At 41.0% G+C, this 21,579-nt stretch overlaps 1 protein-coding gene across 1 annotated transcript in view; it reads left to right on the forward strand.

The window, feature by feature from the left end:
• plekha6 (pleckstrin homology domain containing, family A member 6) overlaps window positions 1-21,579 on the forward strand; it is a 103,694-nt gene that overhangs the window by 49,509 nt on the left and 32,606 nt on the right. Inside the window, exons 8-17 of the mRNA XM_053429644.1 lie at window positions 6,537-6,608; window positions 7,116-7,196; window positions 8,446-8,595; window positions 8,871-8,966; window positions 11,979-12,090; window positions 12,211-12,350; window positions 13,541-13,708; window positions 17,474-17,549; window positions 17,814-17,917; window positions 19,626-19,784. Of these exons, the coding sequence (XP_053285619.1) occupies window positions 6,537-6,608; window positions 7,116-7,196; window positions 8,446-8,595; window positions 8,871-8,966; window positions 11,979-12,090; window positions 12,211-12,350; window positions 13,541-13,708; window positions 17,474-17,549; window positions 17,814-17,917; window positions 19,626-19,784 (1,158 nt within the window). The remainder of the gene's footprint in view (window positions 1-6,536; window positions 6,609-7,115; window positions 7,197-8,445; window positions 8,596-8,870; window positions 8,967-11,978; window positions 12,091-12,210; window positions 12,351-13,540; window positions 13,709-17,473; window positions 17,550-17,813; window positions 17,918-19,625; window positions 19,785-21,579) is intronic.

A 21,579-nucleotide genomic window follows, 5' to 3' on the forward strand; every position in this document is an offset into this window, starting at 1 on the left:
TTGCGCCAAGTGGTGAAGATGGCTTCACGAAGGGCATCCACTGTCTGGAACTGAAGTCCATTTTTGTAAACTTCCCTTGCCATCCATCCCCAAATGTTCTCAATTGGATTAAGATCAGGAGAACACGCAGGATGGTCTAAAAGAATGATGTTATTGTCCTGGAAAAAAGTCTTGGTCAGACGGGCATTGTGAATTGGAGCGTTGTCCTGCTGAAAAACCCAGTCGTTACCACACAGAGGAGGGCCCTCAGTCATGAGGGATGCCCGCTGCAACATCTCCACATAGCCAGCTGCTGTTTTACGCCCCTGCACAACCTGGAGCTCCATTGTTCCATTGAAGGAAAAAGCACCCCAGATCATGATGGCGCCCCCTCCACTGTGCCGCGTAGAAAACATCTCCAGGTGGCATCTCCTTGTCATGCCAGTAACGTTGGAAGCCATCAGGACCATCAAGGTTAAATTTTTTCTCGTCAGAGAATAAAACTTTCTTCCACCTTTGAATGTCCCATGTTTGGTGCTCCCTTGCAAAGTCTAAACGGGCAATTTTGTGGCGTTGAAGGAGACGTGGCCTTTGAAGACGTTTCTTGTTTTTGAAGCCCTTCCTTCGCAGATGCCGTCTGATGGTTATTGGGCTGCAGTCAGCACCAGTAATGGCCTTAATTTGGGACGAGGGTCGTCCCGTGTCTTGACGGACAGCCATTTGGATCCTCCGGCTCAGCGCCGGTGAGATTTTTTGGGTCTGCCACTTGATTTTTTTGTTCCATAACCCTGAGGATCTTTTAAGAAATGCAAAATGACTGTCTTACTGCGTCCAACCTCAGCAGCGATGGCACGTTGTGAGAGGCCTTGTTTATGCAGTTCAACAATCCTACCACGTTCAAAGACGGTGAGGTTTTTTGCCTTTGCCATCAAGAGATCTTCACAGTGTGATTACTTGACAGGAAATGACATGGAATCCAAATTTTTGCACAGATTTTGGCTTTTAAAGGCTGTGGTCTTAGACTTTTGATCAGCTAATGAACAGCCTATTTGAGTTAAATTGTTGTTTTCAATAAATTGCCTGCTCACAACTTTTGGTCTCTTGTTCCCATTTCTTCTTTTTGCATTTTGAATTTCTACTTAGAACCTTCCTAAGATCCAACAGTGCAAAATGCAAATTCATGCAATTTTTTAACTGGTCTTAAGATTTTGATCAGGAGTGTATTTAGAAAACACGAATATATTTTTAATTTTAAATAACAAATTGTTAATACGCAGCCTCAAATTAATTATTGCGTGGCCACGTATTCATAATTTGTTAATTTCGTTAAATAAAGAAAAAATCTACCGATGTCACCAGAGGCCGTAGCCACACCTTAAAGTCCGGTCCGTGAAAATATTGTCTGACATCCAACCGGTCTTTGTGCAAAAAAGTTGGGGACCGCTGACGTTGTGCTCCTGGGTATTGTGGGTAAGGCGCTAGATTGTGAGAAAAAACGAGAAGTGAACGACCACCTAGAGGTGATGAGAGTGCTGCTCCTGCTGTATAGCCAAGAAATAAAGTGGCGGTGTTAAAACTAAAGAAATGTCTCCTCCTCTACTGAGTGGTCAGCACGGCTGGTTACCGGCCAGACAGCTAGCCAAAATAACCAGTGAGCTTTCATCTACGGTTCGGAGCCGAGATACTTGCCAGAGAAGGTAACACCGGCAACATTCAACCAATGCTGTTAGGCGCATGCAAGTTTAGAAAAAAAATATTATTCTGAGTTAGTCAACCACCAACATTTTCATCTCGTCTCGTCTCGTCAACTAAAGTTAAATAGATTTTGTCACAGTTTTTATTTTCAAAGATCCGTTTTCGTCACGTCTTAGTCATGGGAATATACACAAATATTTTTCGTCAACGAAATTAACACTGCACTTATTCTATGGGATACACTTAAATCTGTAATGAGAGGGAATATTATTGCACATTCAGCCCAATTAAAAAATTAAGACAGGAAAGATTAAATACATTACAACTAAAATGAAAGCAGTTACAAGGAGAAAACAAAGACACTACAAATTTCCCCCTGTTGTGGAGGGAGGCAATAGTTTCCCTCATCCCTAAGGAAGGCAAAAATAGAGAGGAATGTCACAATTGAGGCATTTTAGTGTGTTAAATCAATCAAATCTTAATTATATAGCCCATATTAACAAATCACAAACGAATCTGGTAGGGAGCAGGCAGAACGGGAATCCAGGGTACAGGAGGCAGGTCAGAACGGAGATCAGGCAGGATACTTAGTAAAGAGATAACGTTGGAAGGCTAAGGGAAAACACACTAGACGATCAAGCAGTGAACAGAGGAAATGGGCTGGTAGTTATACTGGGTGACTAATGACTTGATGGAAAGCAGGTGCGTCTGTGGGTGGGGCAGGTAATGGGATCGGTAGGACAGGGTAATGCAGAGCAGGGGGAGTGGCGGAATTCTGAAATGACATTAGAATTAGTACATGCAAAAATAAGATAAGATAAATGAAAATGTTAAGAGCTGGCTGAAGTTGGGACACAAAGGCTAGACTCGTTTTTCTGCATCTTTTTGAGAAAGGATATGTCTGATTTTTTTTTATATTACGCAAGTGAAAGAAGGCGTTTAAAGTTTGTTTAAAGTGAGAATTAAAAGACAAATCGGGATCGAAGATGACTCCCAAGTTCCTGACTGTTTCATTTGAAGCAATGGCAATCTCGTCTAGCGCAGCTATATCATTAGATAATGTATCTGTAAGGTGTGTAGTATAAAGTATTAGAACCGCTGTCTTATCTGAGTTTAATAACAGAAAATGATGGGTCATCCAGGTTTTTGTGTCCTAGAGACAAGTTGGAGTCTAGTTAATTAATTACACTGTTCTAGTTTTATTATAGTATAACTGGGTTTCATCTGTATAGCAAGTTTGTCCTGATAATGTTTCCTAGTGGATGGCTAAATATAGTCAGACAGTACAGAATATTCACATCTATCACAGCAGGGAGGCTTGCTTTTACACATCTCGACCAAACTGGCTTTATTAAGGGGAGACAAAAACAGGCTAACATTTGAAGAAAATTACATATAATTCTTCAAGTCACAGAAAATAAGACCTAATCAGTCCTGATTAGTTTAGACGCCCAACAGGAATTTTATTCTGTAAGCTGGAAATTTCTTTATAAAGTTCTCCACAAATTCGGATTTCATGAGAATTTCATAACAATTATTCTAACATTATATAACAAACCAACAGGAAGACTTAAAGTAAAATGGTGACCTTACTGACCAGTTAACTTTACAGCGGGGGATGTAGACAAGGATGTGCTGTTTCTCCTCTGTTATTTGCCAATGTATTAAGCCCTTAATTCAATGGATCCGCCAGAACCAAAATATACAAGGTATTTCAACCTTCGAGTGGGAACAAAATTGGCATTATTTGTGGATGATGTTTTGATATATTAAGAGTCCAAGGATATTATGCAAAAATATTGCCTAAAATGGGAAACTGACTCAGTAAAATATTTGGGGCAAATCTGTTTAACATTAATTGTGGACCTTTGACCTCTAAACTAAAGGCTGATATAAGGAGGTGGTGTTATCCCTTTCCTATATTTAACTTCAAGAATTGAAAATAAATATTTTGCCATGATTATTTTACCTTTTCCAAACATTACTTGTGGTAGTGATGACTTAGCAATTATGGGAATTAGACAAACTCATTTTCCAGAAATATATGGAATGGCAGAAAGCCAACGATAAATATAACACCTTACAACTTAAGAAAGAGCACGGGGGAATGGGGCTTCCATGCTTACTAGAGTACCGTAAATCTTCTAATATAGGCCCGGGCCTTTATTTTACTCAAGCGCATCGCGGCCCAGGCCTTTATTGGAAGGAGGCCAGAATTAGAGGCAGGCCTCTGTTTCTATTTGAGCAAAATAGACTACCAGTAGAATGAATAAAAACGAGATTTTGTGTCTATTTGAACCTATAAAATACTAGGTTCATTTATTGAAAAAGTAGGCTACAGTTACCATAACATATGGTATGCAAACAGAACACCAACAACAAATACCGGTAATTCAGGCTAACAAAAACATAGCAAACATACCGGTAGTGCATTGTAAACACTTTGAAATTAAAAACCATAAAAATCCTCCTCATCAGTTTCCTCCTCCTCTTCATCTCTCCCTGTAATCTCCTCATCACTCACGCCAGCCTCTACAACAAGTTCTGTTCTCTACCTCGCGCAGGCGGAGAGAGAGAGAGAGAGAGAGAGAGAGAGAGAGAGAGAGAGAGAGAGAGAGAGAATGAATTAATTTCAACATACCTGTCCCTCTCGGAAGCACAGTATGAGGTTGTCCTCACTCCCGTCGGGTTTCACAGACTGCCCACACACTTTGAAGGACTTGATGATCAGCTCCTTGTCCCACGCAGTGAGAACCCAGTCCACAAGCAGACGGCGAGATGGTGCTTTTAGGTTCCCTCCACTTGTGTAATGTTATCTACAATTTTTTCTTTTACATACAAGCCATTTAATTTGGCGTAATTTTATCCTTTTTAACTGTTTTCTTAACTTAATGTTAACATTTTGCTGCTGGCAGAGAATTGATAGCACATTGACACAAGCTTACTTAGGCTTATGTTATCAGTGGACCATATTTTTGTTGTCCCAGAGAACTGTCTGAAAAACAGTTGATTTGGTCAAACACACTCACTGTTACACTTAGTGTTGATGCTTCCATACTCTCACAGCTCTCAGGAGGTCAAGTTCTCCTGTCGTACAAAGAAGACACAGACTCCTGTCTAAGTGCCCCTGAGCAAGGCAATTTACTCCCCTAACATCTGCTCCCAAGGCACTTTCCATAGCTGCCCACTGCTCCATGTGGTTACTGTGTGTGCTGTGGAACACGGAAGGGTTAAAAGCAGAGGGTCAATTTCCCCATTGCATGTAGTGCTTAAGTGTGCATGATTTGGGACAATAAAGGAATCTTAATCTTAATCCTCATATAGGACATGTCTTAATTTGTTCACAGACAAAAAAGAAATAAGCCCCTCCCCTCCACTTCCCTCCCTCACAGAAAAGCAACATACTTATAATTCACTCATGATCTACTCATCCGTATGCCGATGGCGAGGTGGCTGAAGTGTTTGAGTCCTCAAAAGGATACTGGAGTTTCAGGGGTAAACAGTGTAGCAGGCAGGTAGCAGCCAAATTATTATTGAAGATTATAGAGAAATGAAAAAACAGTAAAAAAGATAACATAACATGCCTCCATACTGCTACTGTGGTGTAATCCAAGTATCCGGGAAGCCTCGAAAATCATATTTGACTCTAAACGATGTCATTTAGACCGTGTTTTAATGCCTAAAATGTTTTTTTGGGGTGTACTATTCCTTTGTTACCTCAGCTGAACATAATCATTAACACTGTATGTTACAGCTGAATAATACAAACAACTGATTTTTGTTTAAGTAATGACTAGATGTATTTACATAAACAAGACAATAATTAATGACCACTAAAAAAAAATATTTCAAATAAACTCCAGGGTTTGGCCAAGAGCCTATGTGACAGTTACACATGAGGTAACATGCAAGTATCCAATATCAATATGCCAAGGTTTTGTTTAACACCAGGTTGAAGGATTTGGAGTTCTTTGCAACTACTGTAATGTCAAAGTAAATGAAGCACCTTCCATCCACTGGAGAAAACATGCCAACTGATTAATAGTTCATTGCAACATAATTATTGATTTGCTGGCTTTGAAGTTTAATTTTGATCTTGATGACAATAATCCATCAATTCATTTACCTTATATTATGCTACAAAGTGTTTATAATAATCAATGCTGCAATTACCCTTATATTTATTAAGTTCTCCATTGCACGTGGCATGCACTTCTGTCTATCTTGGGAGAGGTATCCCTCACACCTGGCTCTCGCTGAGGTTTCTACATTCATTTTAGCTTGTTAGTAAAAGTTTTTTAGTTTTTTTTAGTTTTTCCTTACGTTTGTTGAGGGTTAAGGGCAGAGGATGTCACACCTTGTTAAAACCCTAAGAGACAAGTTGTGATTTGTGAATATGGGCTATACCAATAAAATTAGATCGATTAGTTGATTGATTGATGATTTTCTGAATGACGTTTCACATACCTCACACGAAAAGAACTGACTATATACAGATATTTGTTTTTCTCTCATTGGATCATTAAGTGTAAATGGTAAATGGTTTTGTATTTATAAAGCGCTTTTCTAGTCTTGATGACCACTCAAAGTGCTTTACAGTACAGTTTTACATCACCCATTCACACACACATTCATTCATACAGTTCATTCATCTATTCTCAGCACTTTGTTATTATATGGGGGGCCATTCGGGGTTCAGCATTTTGCCCAAGGACCCTTCGGCATGTAGATGGGTCAGAGTGGGGATCAACTGCCGAACTTCAGGTTGGAGGACGACCACTCTACCCCTCAGCTGCATCCGTACTCTTTGATTGACGATGATGATGATTATTAATTCGTTTCTGTATCCTTCGTTTTTACAGCTGCCTCTTTTCCATGATGTCTACAGCAGAGAATTACATCCCACACTGAAGCTCAATGAGATTGAAACCAGTGTAAGACATTTAACACTACATACACATTATAAACCTACAAAAAGACTTACATCCAGATCTTTCACAATTTTTAACACTTCATGTCCAGAGGAATGTGAAAGTTCATGTTTAAATGTTTTGATTTGCAGTCGAGGCTCCTATCGTGAAAACTTTAGTTTACAATTAAAAAGTTTGTTGTTGACTTTTTACTGTTGCAACTTAAGAGTGCCCCTGTTTACATAGACAGCCCCATAATGACATGGTTTTCCAAGTTCAGTTTGTGAAAAATGTATACATGAACTCCAGCCACAACATTAGGTATGACCTGGAGCACTGACCGTGGGCCAGAACTTATTACCCAGTATTGGGGCACACAAAGAATAATTTTGCCCTGTCAAATAGGGGTGTTAGCATCCAGTGTCAATATACTCTACATACTCATTATTGTGCTCTTTCATTCTGTTGTATGTTTTCTCACTGGTTTCTGCAACATACTGTGGTTACCACCTGCTGTCCTGTCTGAAACAGAAACTCTTGGGTCGACTGTGTGAGCAGAATCGAATATTGAAAGACCATAAGGCTGTTGTCCACAGACTGAGAATTGACAAGGTACTTAATTTTCATCACAATATTGTAAAAATTTTTCAATCTAGGTAAACTATATTATCCCACAAGGGGGAATGTGCTCATACACGTCTCAGTTAATACATAGACACACCAGACATGCGCACAAAATCATATGCACCCACACACAATATATTAGCAATAGGCCTACTAACCATATAAAATGTGCAAAAAGAGAATGCCTCATATAGGATATACAATCTAAAAGAGCAATAAGTGTGTACCATATACAGCAGCATTTTCAATATACAAATGTTCATCTTGACATACCACATCGGATATTATATAAAATGTACCTCACATAGCCTCATGTGTAATATACAGAAAATAGACAACAATCTAAATACCCAGACCTAATATAAGTGCGCATCTATCTCTCATTTAGCAGTCTGATTAGATGTAGGGACAAATTAGTTGCTGTACCTTGATGTTTTAAATTTTCTGCTGCAGAATTTTGCCATTTGACCTGCTAATCCCTCTGAATTTGAGGTGGAGAGGATGAGTAGGATCCTCGAGGATCTTATCCGCCTTTTTAAAAATAAGTTCATCATACAGCTGTGCCGCATGCACCTGATCATTCTGAATGATCCTGCCCACTGTTTTAATCATGTGCTGCAGTTTGGCGTGATCTTGAGCCAGGCCGAAGGACAGAACGCTCTGCAGTACAGCTTTGTACAACATCTTGAGCATGCGATAGTCTACTCTCAAATCATTCAGTTTCCTAAGAAAAGGCATCCTCTGTCTTAGTCTTTTAGACTTGAAGTGTAATTTTAGACACACTCAACTAATTCACCCTCAATCCTGGAAGGAATCAAATCAATGACCATCACTTTCGTTATCTAAAGATGGACGTGGAGAAAATTATCGGAGAAACCACTGATTGAGATGCTTGACAGTTATTGGAATACAGAGTCTATAATATGGGGGACAAAACACACCCTTTCGGGGGGCACCGGTGTTAACTATTTTAGGTGAGGATGTAGCAGAATTGAGCGTAATTTGCCAATAAGAAATTATTAATACACTAAATAATCCTGGAATTTGCACACCAACAGGTACGATGGTATTGCAACCCAAATCTACACAACACAATTTTAACCAGGCTTTGGACCTGTTCAAGTTTTAATACATGCTTTGTGTTTTAGTATAAGAGTATTATTATTATTATTATTATAGCCTATGTGAGGATATATACTCTTTGATCAATAAAATAAAAACACCTGACTGTTTTCAGGACAGCCTAGAAGAAGTGCTGGTTGCAAGTCATCAGGAGATGGAGCTGTACCATAACCAACCTTCGGCCATGGAAAAGCTACAGTTCAAAAAAGAAACCCTGCAGAGCCAGCTCATCAACATTAGAGGGGAGCTCTCCCAGGCCTCCAGTGTAAGACAGTGCATCAAACATTTAGGTAGTTGTTTGTAGGCCATACAAACACACACGCCTCAACATGTTTAAACATGTGGCTAGTTAAATCACATTATGACGGAATTTTTGGGCTGGCTTACCTATGCATACAGAGTGGGGGACAATGTAATGTCCTTTTGTCATTACGATGTGACTCGTCCTGTGCTTGAACAAGAAAATGTAAGAAAATTGGATGATTTATATAAACCACAGATTAACAATTCCCTTACTATGGCTACATGTACCTCTCTTAGGCTCTAACCACCACTCGCATGGAGTTTGAGGCATTAGAGGATGAGGCCAACGCTATCCATGGAGATCTATGGGAGCAGCTTAATGCAGGAGGACAGGTAAAAATTCATGCTGTCATCACCCCTGTAAAACATTACTGTACAAATTAATAAAAAGCCTTTAAATAGGCATCAGCCTACATTGAAACCAGTGTAGACAGTTTATATTTAGACACTTCAATTACTTATTCAGTCTCCAAAAAAAAGCTCAAGCTGATTTCAGGTTCAATGGATCTCTATCCACTTTTCAAAGAAACACACAAATGCACAAAATTGTAATTAATGAAAATATAAATATAATATTTACCAATATCTTTACCTACTACCAATATATTTGTCTACTACCATGGGTTAAATATGACTAATAATCTAACAGTGATGCACAGTGGTCAAGGAAACACCTAAGTCCCAGCTGGGGCAATTAGCAATGATGAAAGTGGGGCATTAGTGCAGAGGCTTTGGTTAAAATTTTAAACTTATAATTCTTGAAACCACATTAATCGTATTAACAGAGTCATTAACAGTAGAAATATTTGTCTCAGCCTGCTTGGGTTTACTTAGATGTGGTAAAAAGAAACAATTATTACCACCCTGCAGTGGTATGTCTCTGCCAAACAGTGCATTTTCAGTCTACATAATATTTGTTTCCAGACTTGTTTCAACCTGAAATTTACCTTTACCACTAAAAAACAAATCAATTAATCTTCTGGCAAAGTGATCAATATTTGCCAATATTCCCTAAAGGCAGACTTAAGATATTGTATTCAAGATTCCAACAACATGTATTGTGAATCCCAAATCTTATGAGTTCATCTTTGAGTCCAAGTTAATGCTTGTGCCAGATGTAACTTCTTTTGGTGTTGCTGATACATCACTTTCACAAGAACATGAGGTCACCATTGGGACCTTGACCACAAAAATTTGAGCATTTTCTCTTTGAGTCCAACTGAATATTAGTAACAAATTTCCTCAAGGCCTTCTTGAGATGGGTGGGATGGAAGGACGGACTGACAACCTGAAAGCATAATGCCTCTGGCCACTGGCTGTAACTGGCACAGAGGCATAAAAAGTATAGCTAGGTGAATTACATTTTGTATTTAAAACAGGCTTTTGGGAATGATTGAGATTATTAATTCACTTCAATTTTATTTGTATAGCATCAAATCATAATATACATTATCCGAAGGCACTTTACATAGAAGGTCTAGACCTTCAAAAATGTGTAAAGAAACCCAACAGTTCACACAATGAGCAAGGTCTATGGAAATTATGGAAAGACAAAACTCCCTCATTAACAAGAAATTATACTATCTTGGAATTGAGTGAATCTCTATTTTTTTTCTGAGTTGTTAAATCTTTCTGATATGCCATCTGGTGCCAAACATTTCTGAAAAAACTGTTTTCTCAGCAGTATATCTCACCTGACAGTGCTGCCGCTCCACTGAGGCTAGGCCTCACCCGTAGTAGCCTGGGTTCGAGTCCGACCTGTGGCCCAGTGCTGCATATCTTCCCCCACTCTCTGTCCGCCCTCCTTCACAGCTCACATTTTATCTCTGTCGTCTCCAGATAAAATAATAATAAAAAAATAAAAACTTTATTAAGACATTCTTTATATAGGGTGAATTGGTTCGTCTGGGACATTTGGTAATGTGGGCAGCTAGACTGTTAATTTTCTGTTCTAACAAAACTTAGGCACCAAGACCTTTACTGTCGGTTAGCATGGATATCATGTGACTGAAATCACTTGACTTTGTGGGGGTGATGTTATAGAAAGGGGCGGGGTCAATCAGAAGCCCCCTCTCTTGGAACTGCATGACAAGGTATATGAAATAACATTATTACAAGTTAAATGTTAAAGATATAAATCTGTCATGAATTAGACAATGTTCTTGATTGTTATCAAATTAAGTTTTTGATGAATTCAAGCAACAAAATATGCATTGAGTTGTTGAAAATGCGTCCTAAGCTGTTGTTATTTAAAAATGTGTTAAGCTGTCCCACTCTATCAAACATGATTGATAATGTGGGACAGCATGCTTTGGTTAATCTGGGACAGTCATTTAAATACTCAAAATGGGGAAATATGCATTTAGGAAATGAAGTTAAAAAAAGATAAACTAAAGAGATGTAGCATATGATCTGCAGTTGTCAGACAGGAGTTAAGGGTAAATACATTCTGTCCCTGTCTGTTTAAACTGATAGATGTTAGCTAACTAGCACATAATTAGTAAGCTCTCTGGGAGGAGCCCAGATGAGTGGCAGTCCTACGTCTGCAGCCATTGGTTTCACCAAACATGTTGAGAAAACAATGGGATGATTGATGATTGATGGTCTCTCACCTGCAAGGACTGTTAGTTCACTGAGTAACCCCAATAGAATGGAGAATTACAAATTTGTAATCTTTTATAGTTGCTTGCTTTTGCTTTATACATTTTATAATTTCATTATTTAGGGGAGGGAGCAAGCAAGGTGATTTTGGCTTTTTGTTAAAGAATAATACAAGTATCCCAGATTACAAAGTGACCTGTCCCAGATTATCAAATTCAAGCATAATTTTATTTTTTCTCACAAAGAACACTTAAAGGTCTGAGTATGATATTTCAATTCTTTTTTCGAGTGTGTCTAATGTGTCAGAATAAATCGCAGAAGTGAAAATTGCAAAAAAAATCCCAGATTAACCTACAATTTCCCCCAGATTGATTATAATGTGGTACATTTTTGTAGAAAATGTAAAAGAAAAGGTTGCTAGGGAAATGCTAAGATATTGGACTAATTACAGTGTGTTAGCATTACTGCTAATGACAGAAACTATTACTGTTTCAAGGGTTGTAGCAATTTTTTTTATTTCACTTACCTTTTGTGTTATCCTACCATGTGAATAGTTCGAGTTTTATTTGTTTAGACAATTCTGCCTCCACTACAATTGAGATGAAGAAGTCTGGTTTGTTGCTTCTGTAGAAAAGTACATTTAGATACTTGAACAACAACATCTCCAATAGAACAAACGTCCTTGTTGGTCTGTATCAATATCCTTTTGATAATACTCTGTATATCCTGGCTTTTTGTTTGCAGAGTGAACTTGTGCGGAGGCACATCCAAAAAGAGTTTTGGAGAGTCCAGGATGTTTTGGAAGGACTGCACAAGAATAACCTATCCAGAGGTACTGACACAGCCAAGCACAGAGGTAAAACAATGGAGCTGGAAAATAATTAGTTTAATTCAATGGAGATTCCAATGGCCTTATCATGTCAATTCTAATGATTTAATCCTTACCACTCCTCCTCCTTCTATTTCTCTTGGACAGTGGCCGGCGGTGCATCAAGCTCCTTTAGAACTAATAGTCCAGCAAGTCCCCTGAGCTCAATAAGCCTCACCAGCCCACTCAGCCCCTTCTCCCCAGTGCCTGGCTCCCACGTCTCCCCCAACAGACAGCTGGGCCCAGAGGTAAGCATCGGACACACCCAGCTGGGGACAAACCTCAAAAGCTGGAACAAGCCTATGCATAGACACTAGAACCAACCTTGAGGTGCATAGAAGATCAAGACCTAAATCTCATCCCAAGTCATGTGCAGTACCTAATTACAAATCTGACACTAGGTCTAGGTGTAGACCCAGCAGTTACAGAGTCTGAAACAAGCTTGCTTGCACAGAGTATACATTTCAATCATTGTGAAAACTTTCAACACACCTTTCCTCAGCCCTCCCTAGCTTTCAAAAACCATTGGGAATCCTCTGCTAGATTAGATCCTGTGATAGAGGAAACAGACCGAAACATTAAATGTAGAGCAAATTTCAACCTTGACCCACCAAGGTCCAGCCAGCAAAGTCTAGCCAGAATCAGAGCAGGAGAAGAGCTCAGATTTCTTCAAGTTCAATACCAACCCTTTGAATATACCTATCAACATTTAGACACAGTCAAACCAATCTGACCTTCAGGAAACAAATTGGTTATCCTTAAATGGCTGTAATCCAGAAGTCAGGGTTGGCCTAAGAAAAGATGTCTATCCAGACTCCCGCCCACCTCAGCTCTCAGCAAGATACCATAATGGCCTCAGAAACCTGCACTCCAAGAGATTTTTTTCTATGCCTGAATCCAAGCTGTTTTATCATTACGCTGTAGCCAAGATATCCATGCACCTTCAGTCTTTTGTATTAGGAGTACTTGCCCCAAAACCCAACCCCATTTCCAGCCAGCCTCTCTACCATTGTCTGATGCTGGTGCTTGTGCAAGGCCACTTACTTATCCTAACAATGAAAGGAAATTGGGCAGTATCCTGTGATTTTTTTCATAACACCGTCTGATAATCATTCAGGTAAAGTGTTAATGCAGAGCCATCTTTAAAGAAAACATTATCAACTTTTTAATTAACCTCAACATTCTGAAGCTCTGTTCATTCCCATTCCATTTTTTCAGGTTTGTAAGATTGTAAATAATATTTAACTGCCATGTATTTCATTGACCATCTTGGGATTTCCGTATCTCACTAAAATCACATCAAATCAGTCCCATGAGTCCTTTCTGCTCTGCACTTTGCCTGTGTTATTATCATTCCTCCTGATGAGCAGCACTCTATCTTCCTTCTGTCCTTACTCAACTCTCTTCCTCCCTCCTACCTGCCTTTATGGTGATATAGGAAAGTATTCCCCCAAGGCCTCCTCTCCCCAAGGCCTATTATCATTTGGAGCCATCCCCTACCCATCCCCCCTCCATCCCCCCTTTGCCCTTTGACAGCACCGCCTGGCTACGCAGCGTCTGCCGTGATGATGGTTACCTTGATGGTGAAGATTCTTACGTCAGAAAGGTATTTGGGTGTCAATACCTCTGCACAACCAATCCTAAATGTCATCATTCACCATTATGAGTCCACCAAAAGCCATGTATCCCTCCAAATACCACGTGTTTCATCTTTCCAGACAATCCACCAATTGCCTGAATATCTTTGTCTCAATAGCAGCCTATTTTTTTATGCTCAACTAAACTTGTACGTAATGGGGCTGCTTAACTGTTAAAATGTCAGGTACATGCTGTAACAGAAAATCTTTGTAACTAAATAAAGGATATCAGATCAAAATGCACTACATTTGCATTGCAGGGCAGGGAAAGAGCAACAGGGTTCTGTACAGCCAGTAGTGTCTCAGTAATGATGTATTCATGCTAGTTAGTTACCGGTCACTCGAGGAAGCAGCACTATTAAAGTCATTAATAGTGCTACACATGCTACACTGGACGGGTTCCGCATCATACGGGCGGACAGGACAACGGAGAGCGGGAAGAGAAAGGGAGGAGGTCTGGCAGTGTTTGTTAATGACAGATGGTGTAACCCTGGGCACATCACTGTTAAGGAGCAGACCTGTACCAAGGACATCGAGCTGTTAGCCGTTAGCATGAGGCCAAGCTACCTACCACGGGAATTCTCGCATGTTATTGTGATGGCTGCATATGTTCCCCCCTCTGCTAATGCTGAGGCGGCCTGTGACGTCATCCACTCGGCGACAAGCAGGCTGCTGACCCAACACCCCAATGCACTCCTCCTTCTCTCTGGTGACTTTAATCATGCCTCTCCGTCCTCCACTCTACCCACATTCACCCAGTATGTCACCTGCCACACCAGAGACAATAAGACACTGGACGTCTTATATGCCAACACCAAGGAGGCATACTCTTCATCACCTCTTCCTCCCCTGGGAAGATCTGACCACAACCTGGTGCACCTCCTGCCTGTGTACAAACCTCTTGTGCAAAGGCAGCCAGCTGTGACTCGCACAGTAAAAAGATGGTCCGAGGAAGCCGAGGAGGCTCTGAAGGACTGCTTTGACTCTACTGTGTGGGAAGTATTCAGTGATGACCATGGGGAGGACATCGACAGTCTCACTACCTGCATAACGGACTATATAAACTTCTGTATGGCGAACACCGTCCCCACCAGGACTGTACGGTGTTTCTCCAACAGCAAACCATGGATCACCCCTGAAATAAAGGCCCTCCTCAAGGAAAAGAAGAGGGTCTTTAGATCAGGTAACAGGGATGAGCTAAAGACTGTGCAGAGGGAGCTGAGGAGGAAGATAAGGGACGGGAAGAAAGTCTACAGGATGAAGATGGAGGACCAGCTGCAGCAGAACAACATCAGCGGGGTCTGAAAGGGCCTGAAGACCATGTCTGGTTTCAAGGGGCCCAACCAACAGCCTACGGGGGACCAGAAGTGGGTGAATGACCTGAACTTGTTCTTCAACAGATTCGATCAGCCACTCCCCCCTCCCCCCATCCAGTCCTCTCTACTGCTGCAACCCCCTGTGGACTGCCCCCCCTCTTCCCCGCCCCCTCCCCCACAACACTCGGCTCCCCTCCCCCACTCCTCATACACCACAGTCCACAATCAGCGCCCCACCCCCCCCCCCCCCCCCCCCCCAATAACCCACGGCACTCAGCCCCCATCCCTCAACTTGTCCCTCACAACTGCCCAGGTGAGGAAAGAACTGAGCAGGATGAGGGTGAGGAAGGCCACGGGTCCAGACGGGATCAGCTCAAGGCTCCTCAGGTCCAGCGCAGTCCAGCTGTGTGGGATAGTGACGCACGTCTTCAACCTGAGCTTGAGGCTGGGGAGAGTACCACAGCTGTGGAAAACTTCCTGCGTGGTGCCAGTCCCAAAGACCCCGCGACCCAAGGACTTCAGCAGCTTCAGACCGGTGGCGTTAACATCCCACCTGATGAAGACGCTAGAGAGGCTGGTCCTTGTACATCTCCACCCCCTGGTGAGCTCATCTTTGGACCCGCTCCAGTTCGCCTACCAGTCTGGCATCGGGGTGGATGACGCTGTCATCTACTTGCTACACAGATGCCTTTCTCACCTGGAAAAGGCTGGAAGCACTGTGAGGATCATGTTCTTTGATTTCTCCAGTGCCTTCAACAGCATCCAGCCTCTACTTCTGAGGGACAAGCTTGAGCAGACCGGTGTGGACCACCACCTCACCGCATGGATCCTGGACTATCTCACCAACCGTCCACAGTATGTGCGGATACGCGGGTGTGAGTCTGACCTGGTGTCCTGCAGCACGGGGGCCCCACAAGGAACCGTTCTAGCTCCATTCCTCTTCACCATCTACACCTCGGACTTCTCATACAACTCCACTAACTGCCACCTGCAAAAGTACTCTGATGACTCTGCAATCGTCGGCCTCATTTCTGCCGGTGATGACAGCGAGTACAGAGAACTGAACCAGGACTTCATAACATGGTGCCAGCGGATCTGCCTCCAGGTCAACTCTGGAAAAACCAAGGAGCTGGTGGTGGACTTCCACCAGAGTAAACACTCTCCTCCGACACCAGTGAACATCCAGGGAATGGACATTGACATCGTGAGATCTTATAAGTACCTGGGTGTTCACCTGAACAATAATCTGGACTGTACTGATCACACACAGGCTATCTACAAGAAGGGACAGAGCAGACTCTATCTGCTGAGGAGTCTGAGGTCTTTTGGTGTGCAGGGAGCACTCCTGAGGACCTTCTTCGACTCGGTGGTGGCATCAGCCATCTTCTTTGGAGTGGCCTGCTGGGGCAGCAGCATCTCGACAGCCGACAGGAAGAGACTTAACAAGCTCATCAGGAAGGCCAGCAGTGTGCTGGGATGTCCATTGGATACGGTGGAGGTGGTAGGAGACACGAGGATGGTTGCTAAACTATCCTCCCTGATGGACAACTCCTCCCACCCCATGCGGGACACCCTGGCAGCTCTTAACAGCTCCTTCAGCCACCGCCTGATTCACCCCCGGTGTGTGAGGGAGAGGTACCGCAGGTCCTTCCTTCCTGCTGCTGTCAGACTGTACAACCAGCTGTGATCCTATTGAACACACAACACAATTTGTGCAATTTATTTAATTATTTAATTTAATTATTTAATTGTTCTATTATTTACAATTTATTTACTTATTTACTATTTACTTTTTTTTTTGTTGCTCATTGTTGTTTTTGTTTCTTACTATGTTGTTTTGCTCTTTCTTTTTCTCTTGTTGCACTGTACCTGCGCTGCTGTTGTAAACCCTCAAATGTCCCCACTGTGGGACTATTAAAGGATTCTATCTATCTATCTATTACACTGGTCACTAAATAATTATGGGGTGTCCATTTATCCCATTAGTGTATATAAGGACAAGGATAGAACATTTATTTGTGCCATCCAATACTATTATGTTTGGCTGCAATCTGTGTTGCATTTCTGTGGTATAGCAGTTATTAATCAAGGAGAAAGGGTGTCAATTTTGGGCTCTCAGGTTTTCTCTGTTCCTTTGAAGTACAGCATTGTAGAGGTGTTTGGTGAATCCACTATTCTCTGCAATTCCACTGAAATAAGATGATTTTCGTCTGACATTTTATAATGCATACTGGTCATGTCATTACTACACATGCTAACCCCTAACCAATATGTAATGTATATTGTTTCTGCTATGACAGGTGTAGCAGTCATTAGTCAACTGAATAACAAGTTATTGAATGCATTCTGTTTCATCAGCAGCTTTGGATGTTTCCTGAAAATGTTCACAACCTTTGGGTTTGGTATTTCATATTGCAGCTCCAGGTTGGTGAACAGAACACTCTCACTGATATGCAGGACCTGTTCCAGGAGAGAAAATACATCATGAATAAAGGTGACAACCGTAGCCCAAGTTTCGATGTGATACCATCTTGGTTCCTTTGAAAGCTGATAATCACAGTTTAGCAATTGAGTCCTGGGTTAGTGCACAGAACCTCATGGAGCAGAGCCCACATTATTCTGTCTTTTGAGGTATGATTATCATAAAATAACTGAGAGTGACAAGATGTGCAAACATTTCCTCATTGTGTTAGCGCTGATAATGAAGCTCTTTCATCATTCAAATTTTTCTGAATGTATCTCTCGTGTCACTTGCCAGTTGGCATTGTTCCTCGTAGAACCAAGGCCCCCACTGACGAATTACAAAGCAGCTCTACTGAAGTGTCTCGGCATTTTGGCAGGGTGCGGAATGGAATCTCTAGGGTATGTCAACCTAAACAACATTAATATTATCCAATTACGAGTTGCACCTATCTAAACCTAAGTGCACACATGTTCAGTCTTAAGCCTTCAAACAAAATTATGTATGGAAATCTATCTGTCAATATGTAACCAATGTACATATAGCAACAAAAACCATAAAATAAATAAATTAAATTGACAAATTGGGGGTATTGTTGGCCAGGCAACAATACCCCTGGCAGGTACTACCAAGCCAGGCGGTTTTCAGGTTAGAGGCCAGTCTAAAAGCAGCTTTGCTATCACACATTGGCAATAGGATGATTGGATGAAGATTGGGCCGATGTATTTGTCATACATATGAATGGTTTTTCTGCCTATGCAAATTAAGACATATTCAATTAGTGTGGAGCTCCTGTGCATATTCAAATTCATTTCAAAAGAAACTTGTAATACAAAAAAAGGTACTTTTCATGTATACTTTTACTATGTAAATTTTTATTGTGGTAGGAGTAAAGGAACAAATTAAGCCTATTTCTGTGTATTTTGGGCCTAATCGATTAGTGTATAGCTCATTTGAATATTAAAATTCATTTTCAAAGAAACTTGTAATGCAAAAAATGTTATTACATCAAAAAGATTAGACCAATACGAAAGGAAATAAATAGGACTGAACCTTGGTAAACCACTCACATTGTGGTTGTTTACTTTGATACATCGTTGCAAATTACTTATGTCGTTGAAATGGGACTATAACGTCTTTGTCTCAGAGTCCAATGCAGTTGACTGTCTCTGTAGTTGTATGGTGGAATGTGTCAAAGTGACTAATAAGCTCCAACAGAACTAGGACTGAAATCTTTTCTAAATGTGTTACTATGTCTAGGGTTGCAAAATTCCAGGAATATTCAAAGTTGGAAACTTTCCATGGAAATTCACGGGAATATACGGGAATATACGGGAATAAACAGGAATTAACAGGAATAAACTGGAAATGTTGTGGGTAATTTATACTAACTGTAATTAACTTGTCATATAAAGACATAAATATAAACATTTTGTTTGTCATAGGCTGACTTGAGTCCTGAGGAAACTTTGGGCACTTGACTAGATGCTTCCTCATCTTTGTGTCATTCTTAACATAGGTCTTTGCACAGTATTTGCAAATGTACACAGCCTTTCCTTCTACATTGACATTGAAATGTCTCCACACATGATAGTGCACGTGGCATTGTTCTGTAGAATAAGATGAGAATAAAGCTTGTAAAAAAACACTAATGCAATGCCACAGATATAAATAGTTAGCCAAACATTTGTTTTTATAATATACAATACAGTATTTTACAATTGGTGGATAAATTAATCGAAATAGGCTAGATGAACAGATGAACAATCCTCAATCAGCATGCCAATATATTTTCCCGAGTAATATCATCGAAACTTACCTGACTACTCCTGCACACTACAGCAGGCCTCAATAGCATTGCTGTAGAGTGCAGGATGCTGGGAATTATCTGTGCATTTGATGGAAGAATGCACAGTGGAGGGTTGAAAACTCAACGTGCAGCATGTGCTGCATTCCATACATCTTTAAAATAGAGTATTGAATGATGTTTTTTTTCAAATTCCCAAAATTCCCGAGCTTAACTTCCCATGGAAAGTGTCCGGAAAGTTTCCAGAAATTTACCGGAAATTGTCCACCCCTTTGCAAACCTATGTCACGTATTTTTTACAGGAACGTCCAAAGAGTGCTGTGTTTCCTGCAGAGATGAAGTCAAAGATGAGCATAGAAGAGCAGTATGAGCGAATCCGCCGCAACCAGAGCAGCTCTGTAAGGGAGAAGAGGCGGAGCCTAAACTTTTCAGGGGGCCAGTCTTCAGCCAACTACAAAGTGGTATGATCAATCATGTGATATTAGAAGCAAAAACTGAATGTTTCACTTGCTCATACCTGTACCTAACTACTTGCGCATTCATACTGTCATGTATAAACACACACACACACACACACATATATATACATATAAATAATTTATGATTATTATACTTAGTTTAATGCAGCAGTATCGTGGTGCCTGGATAAGTGGGTATTCTTAATCAAATATATTTTTAAATAACTAGTATTTCAAGCAGAGCAAAGTTGTGATCTAATTAGCTTGTGAATAAATGGAGTTGTTTTAGGTTAAGGTGAAACCTCTGCACCACTGGTAAATTAAACTATCCTAATTTGCATTTGTAAATCTCACAGCATAGTCATTTACATTTGAAATACCCCCTTGATCTAGGAGCATGGGTCAACTGCCAAGCATCTTAGGCTTGTCAAACTGCCAGAAATAGGATCCCACAACCAATTCCTGACAGTTCCTGGTAGTTTTCTATGTCCTGCAAATCCATCTGTAGATGATCAAATGGTTTGTCAGGTGGAGGATGTGCAGCTTGCGGGGCCTGCATTCCTCTACCAATGTTGTTTGTAGCACAAATCATGCATGCGTGACAACATTTCTGAGAGTAGCTAGAACAGGGTATCCGTGGGGTCTTGAAAAGTATTAAAAGTTGATATATCAATTTAGGAAAAATCAAGACCCTTAAAAAGTATTAAAAAGTCTTGAATCTTTTTCAAATTCAAGACTCCTTAGATGTGTAGACGATGTTTTTCCCTCTTATACCAGGAGTCGGCAACCCGCGGCTCTTCAGCCCCTCTGCAGTGGCTCCCTGTGCCTGTTGCGCATATTTTTCGCGAACGGTGAACTTAACGAATCAGTTTTCATATAATGAACGTCACGTTCACGTTCATTTTTTAAGTCATCATCTTATCAGGCTGCCATGAAATACCAGGGGCGGGCGAATGTGTGTGTGTCTGTGTGCGCTCCCACATCGCGTACACAGAGCCGGGGCTCCGCCCCACTCACTCGCTCAGAGACACATTGAGATCAGAGCTTGTTCGTTCTTAACAGTGGAAACAGTGAAAACACAGAGTTTCTCTGGTCAAAGCTGCTCAGAGATCAGCGCTGCAGCTTCTTGATCAGAGCAGAAGCTACAGTTGGTTTGTACCGAGCTTCAGTTTATGTTTCCTGGAGATTGTTCTGTGTTTCATTTATTTCAAAGTTAGCCTACACATGTATTTTATTCTCCTACTCATGAGAAGTTGGTTTTTTCCTTCTTTGTAACAGGTAAAAATAGCAATAAAATGTCCAAAGTTTTTTTATTGATGTTCTATAATTTGCAAAATGGCTCTTTCGATAGTAAAGGTTGCCGACCCCTGTCTTATACTGTCAGGAGGCCTCAGCCGAAAAATGACACGAGAGATGGTTATTGAATCAGGACATCACACCCGTTTATTTTCCTTCACACTTCAAAACATCTCTCTCGATCAACACCCCCTTCCGTTAGAACCCCCCTTCAAAACAAGAGTCCCAACCAACACCCTGCTTATAACAGGAACTACACATCAACCTTCCACAATAAAGCCACTAAATGAAATGGCCTACAGATGTGTTGTTTTTTTCGATGTGAATAGCATATTTGTCAAAAGTTGTTAAAAGTTAAAAACATACCTGGCATTCAAGCGGGGGCGAGGCTCGAGCGGCGTTGCTAGGCAATGTCTGTCTCAGAGCGCGATTCGCGCTGCGGTCTGCAAAATAGTTTATTATTTAAAGGACCCATCGTATGAAAATTTCACTTTTGTAGTGT

The sequence above is a fragment of the Pleuronectes platessa genome, chromosome 2 (genome assembly GCF_947347685.1).
Source record: "Pleuronectes platessa chromosome 2, fPlePla1.1, whole genome shotgun sequence".
Taxonomy (NCBI): Eukaryota; Metazoa; Chordata; class Actinopteri; order Pleuronectiformes; family Pleuronectidae; genus Pleuronectes; species Pleuronectes platessa.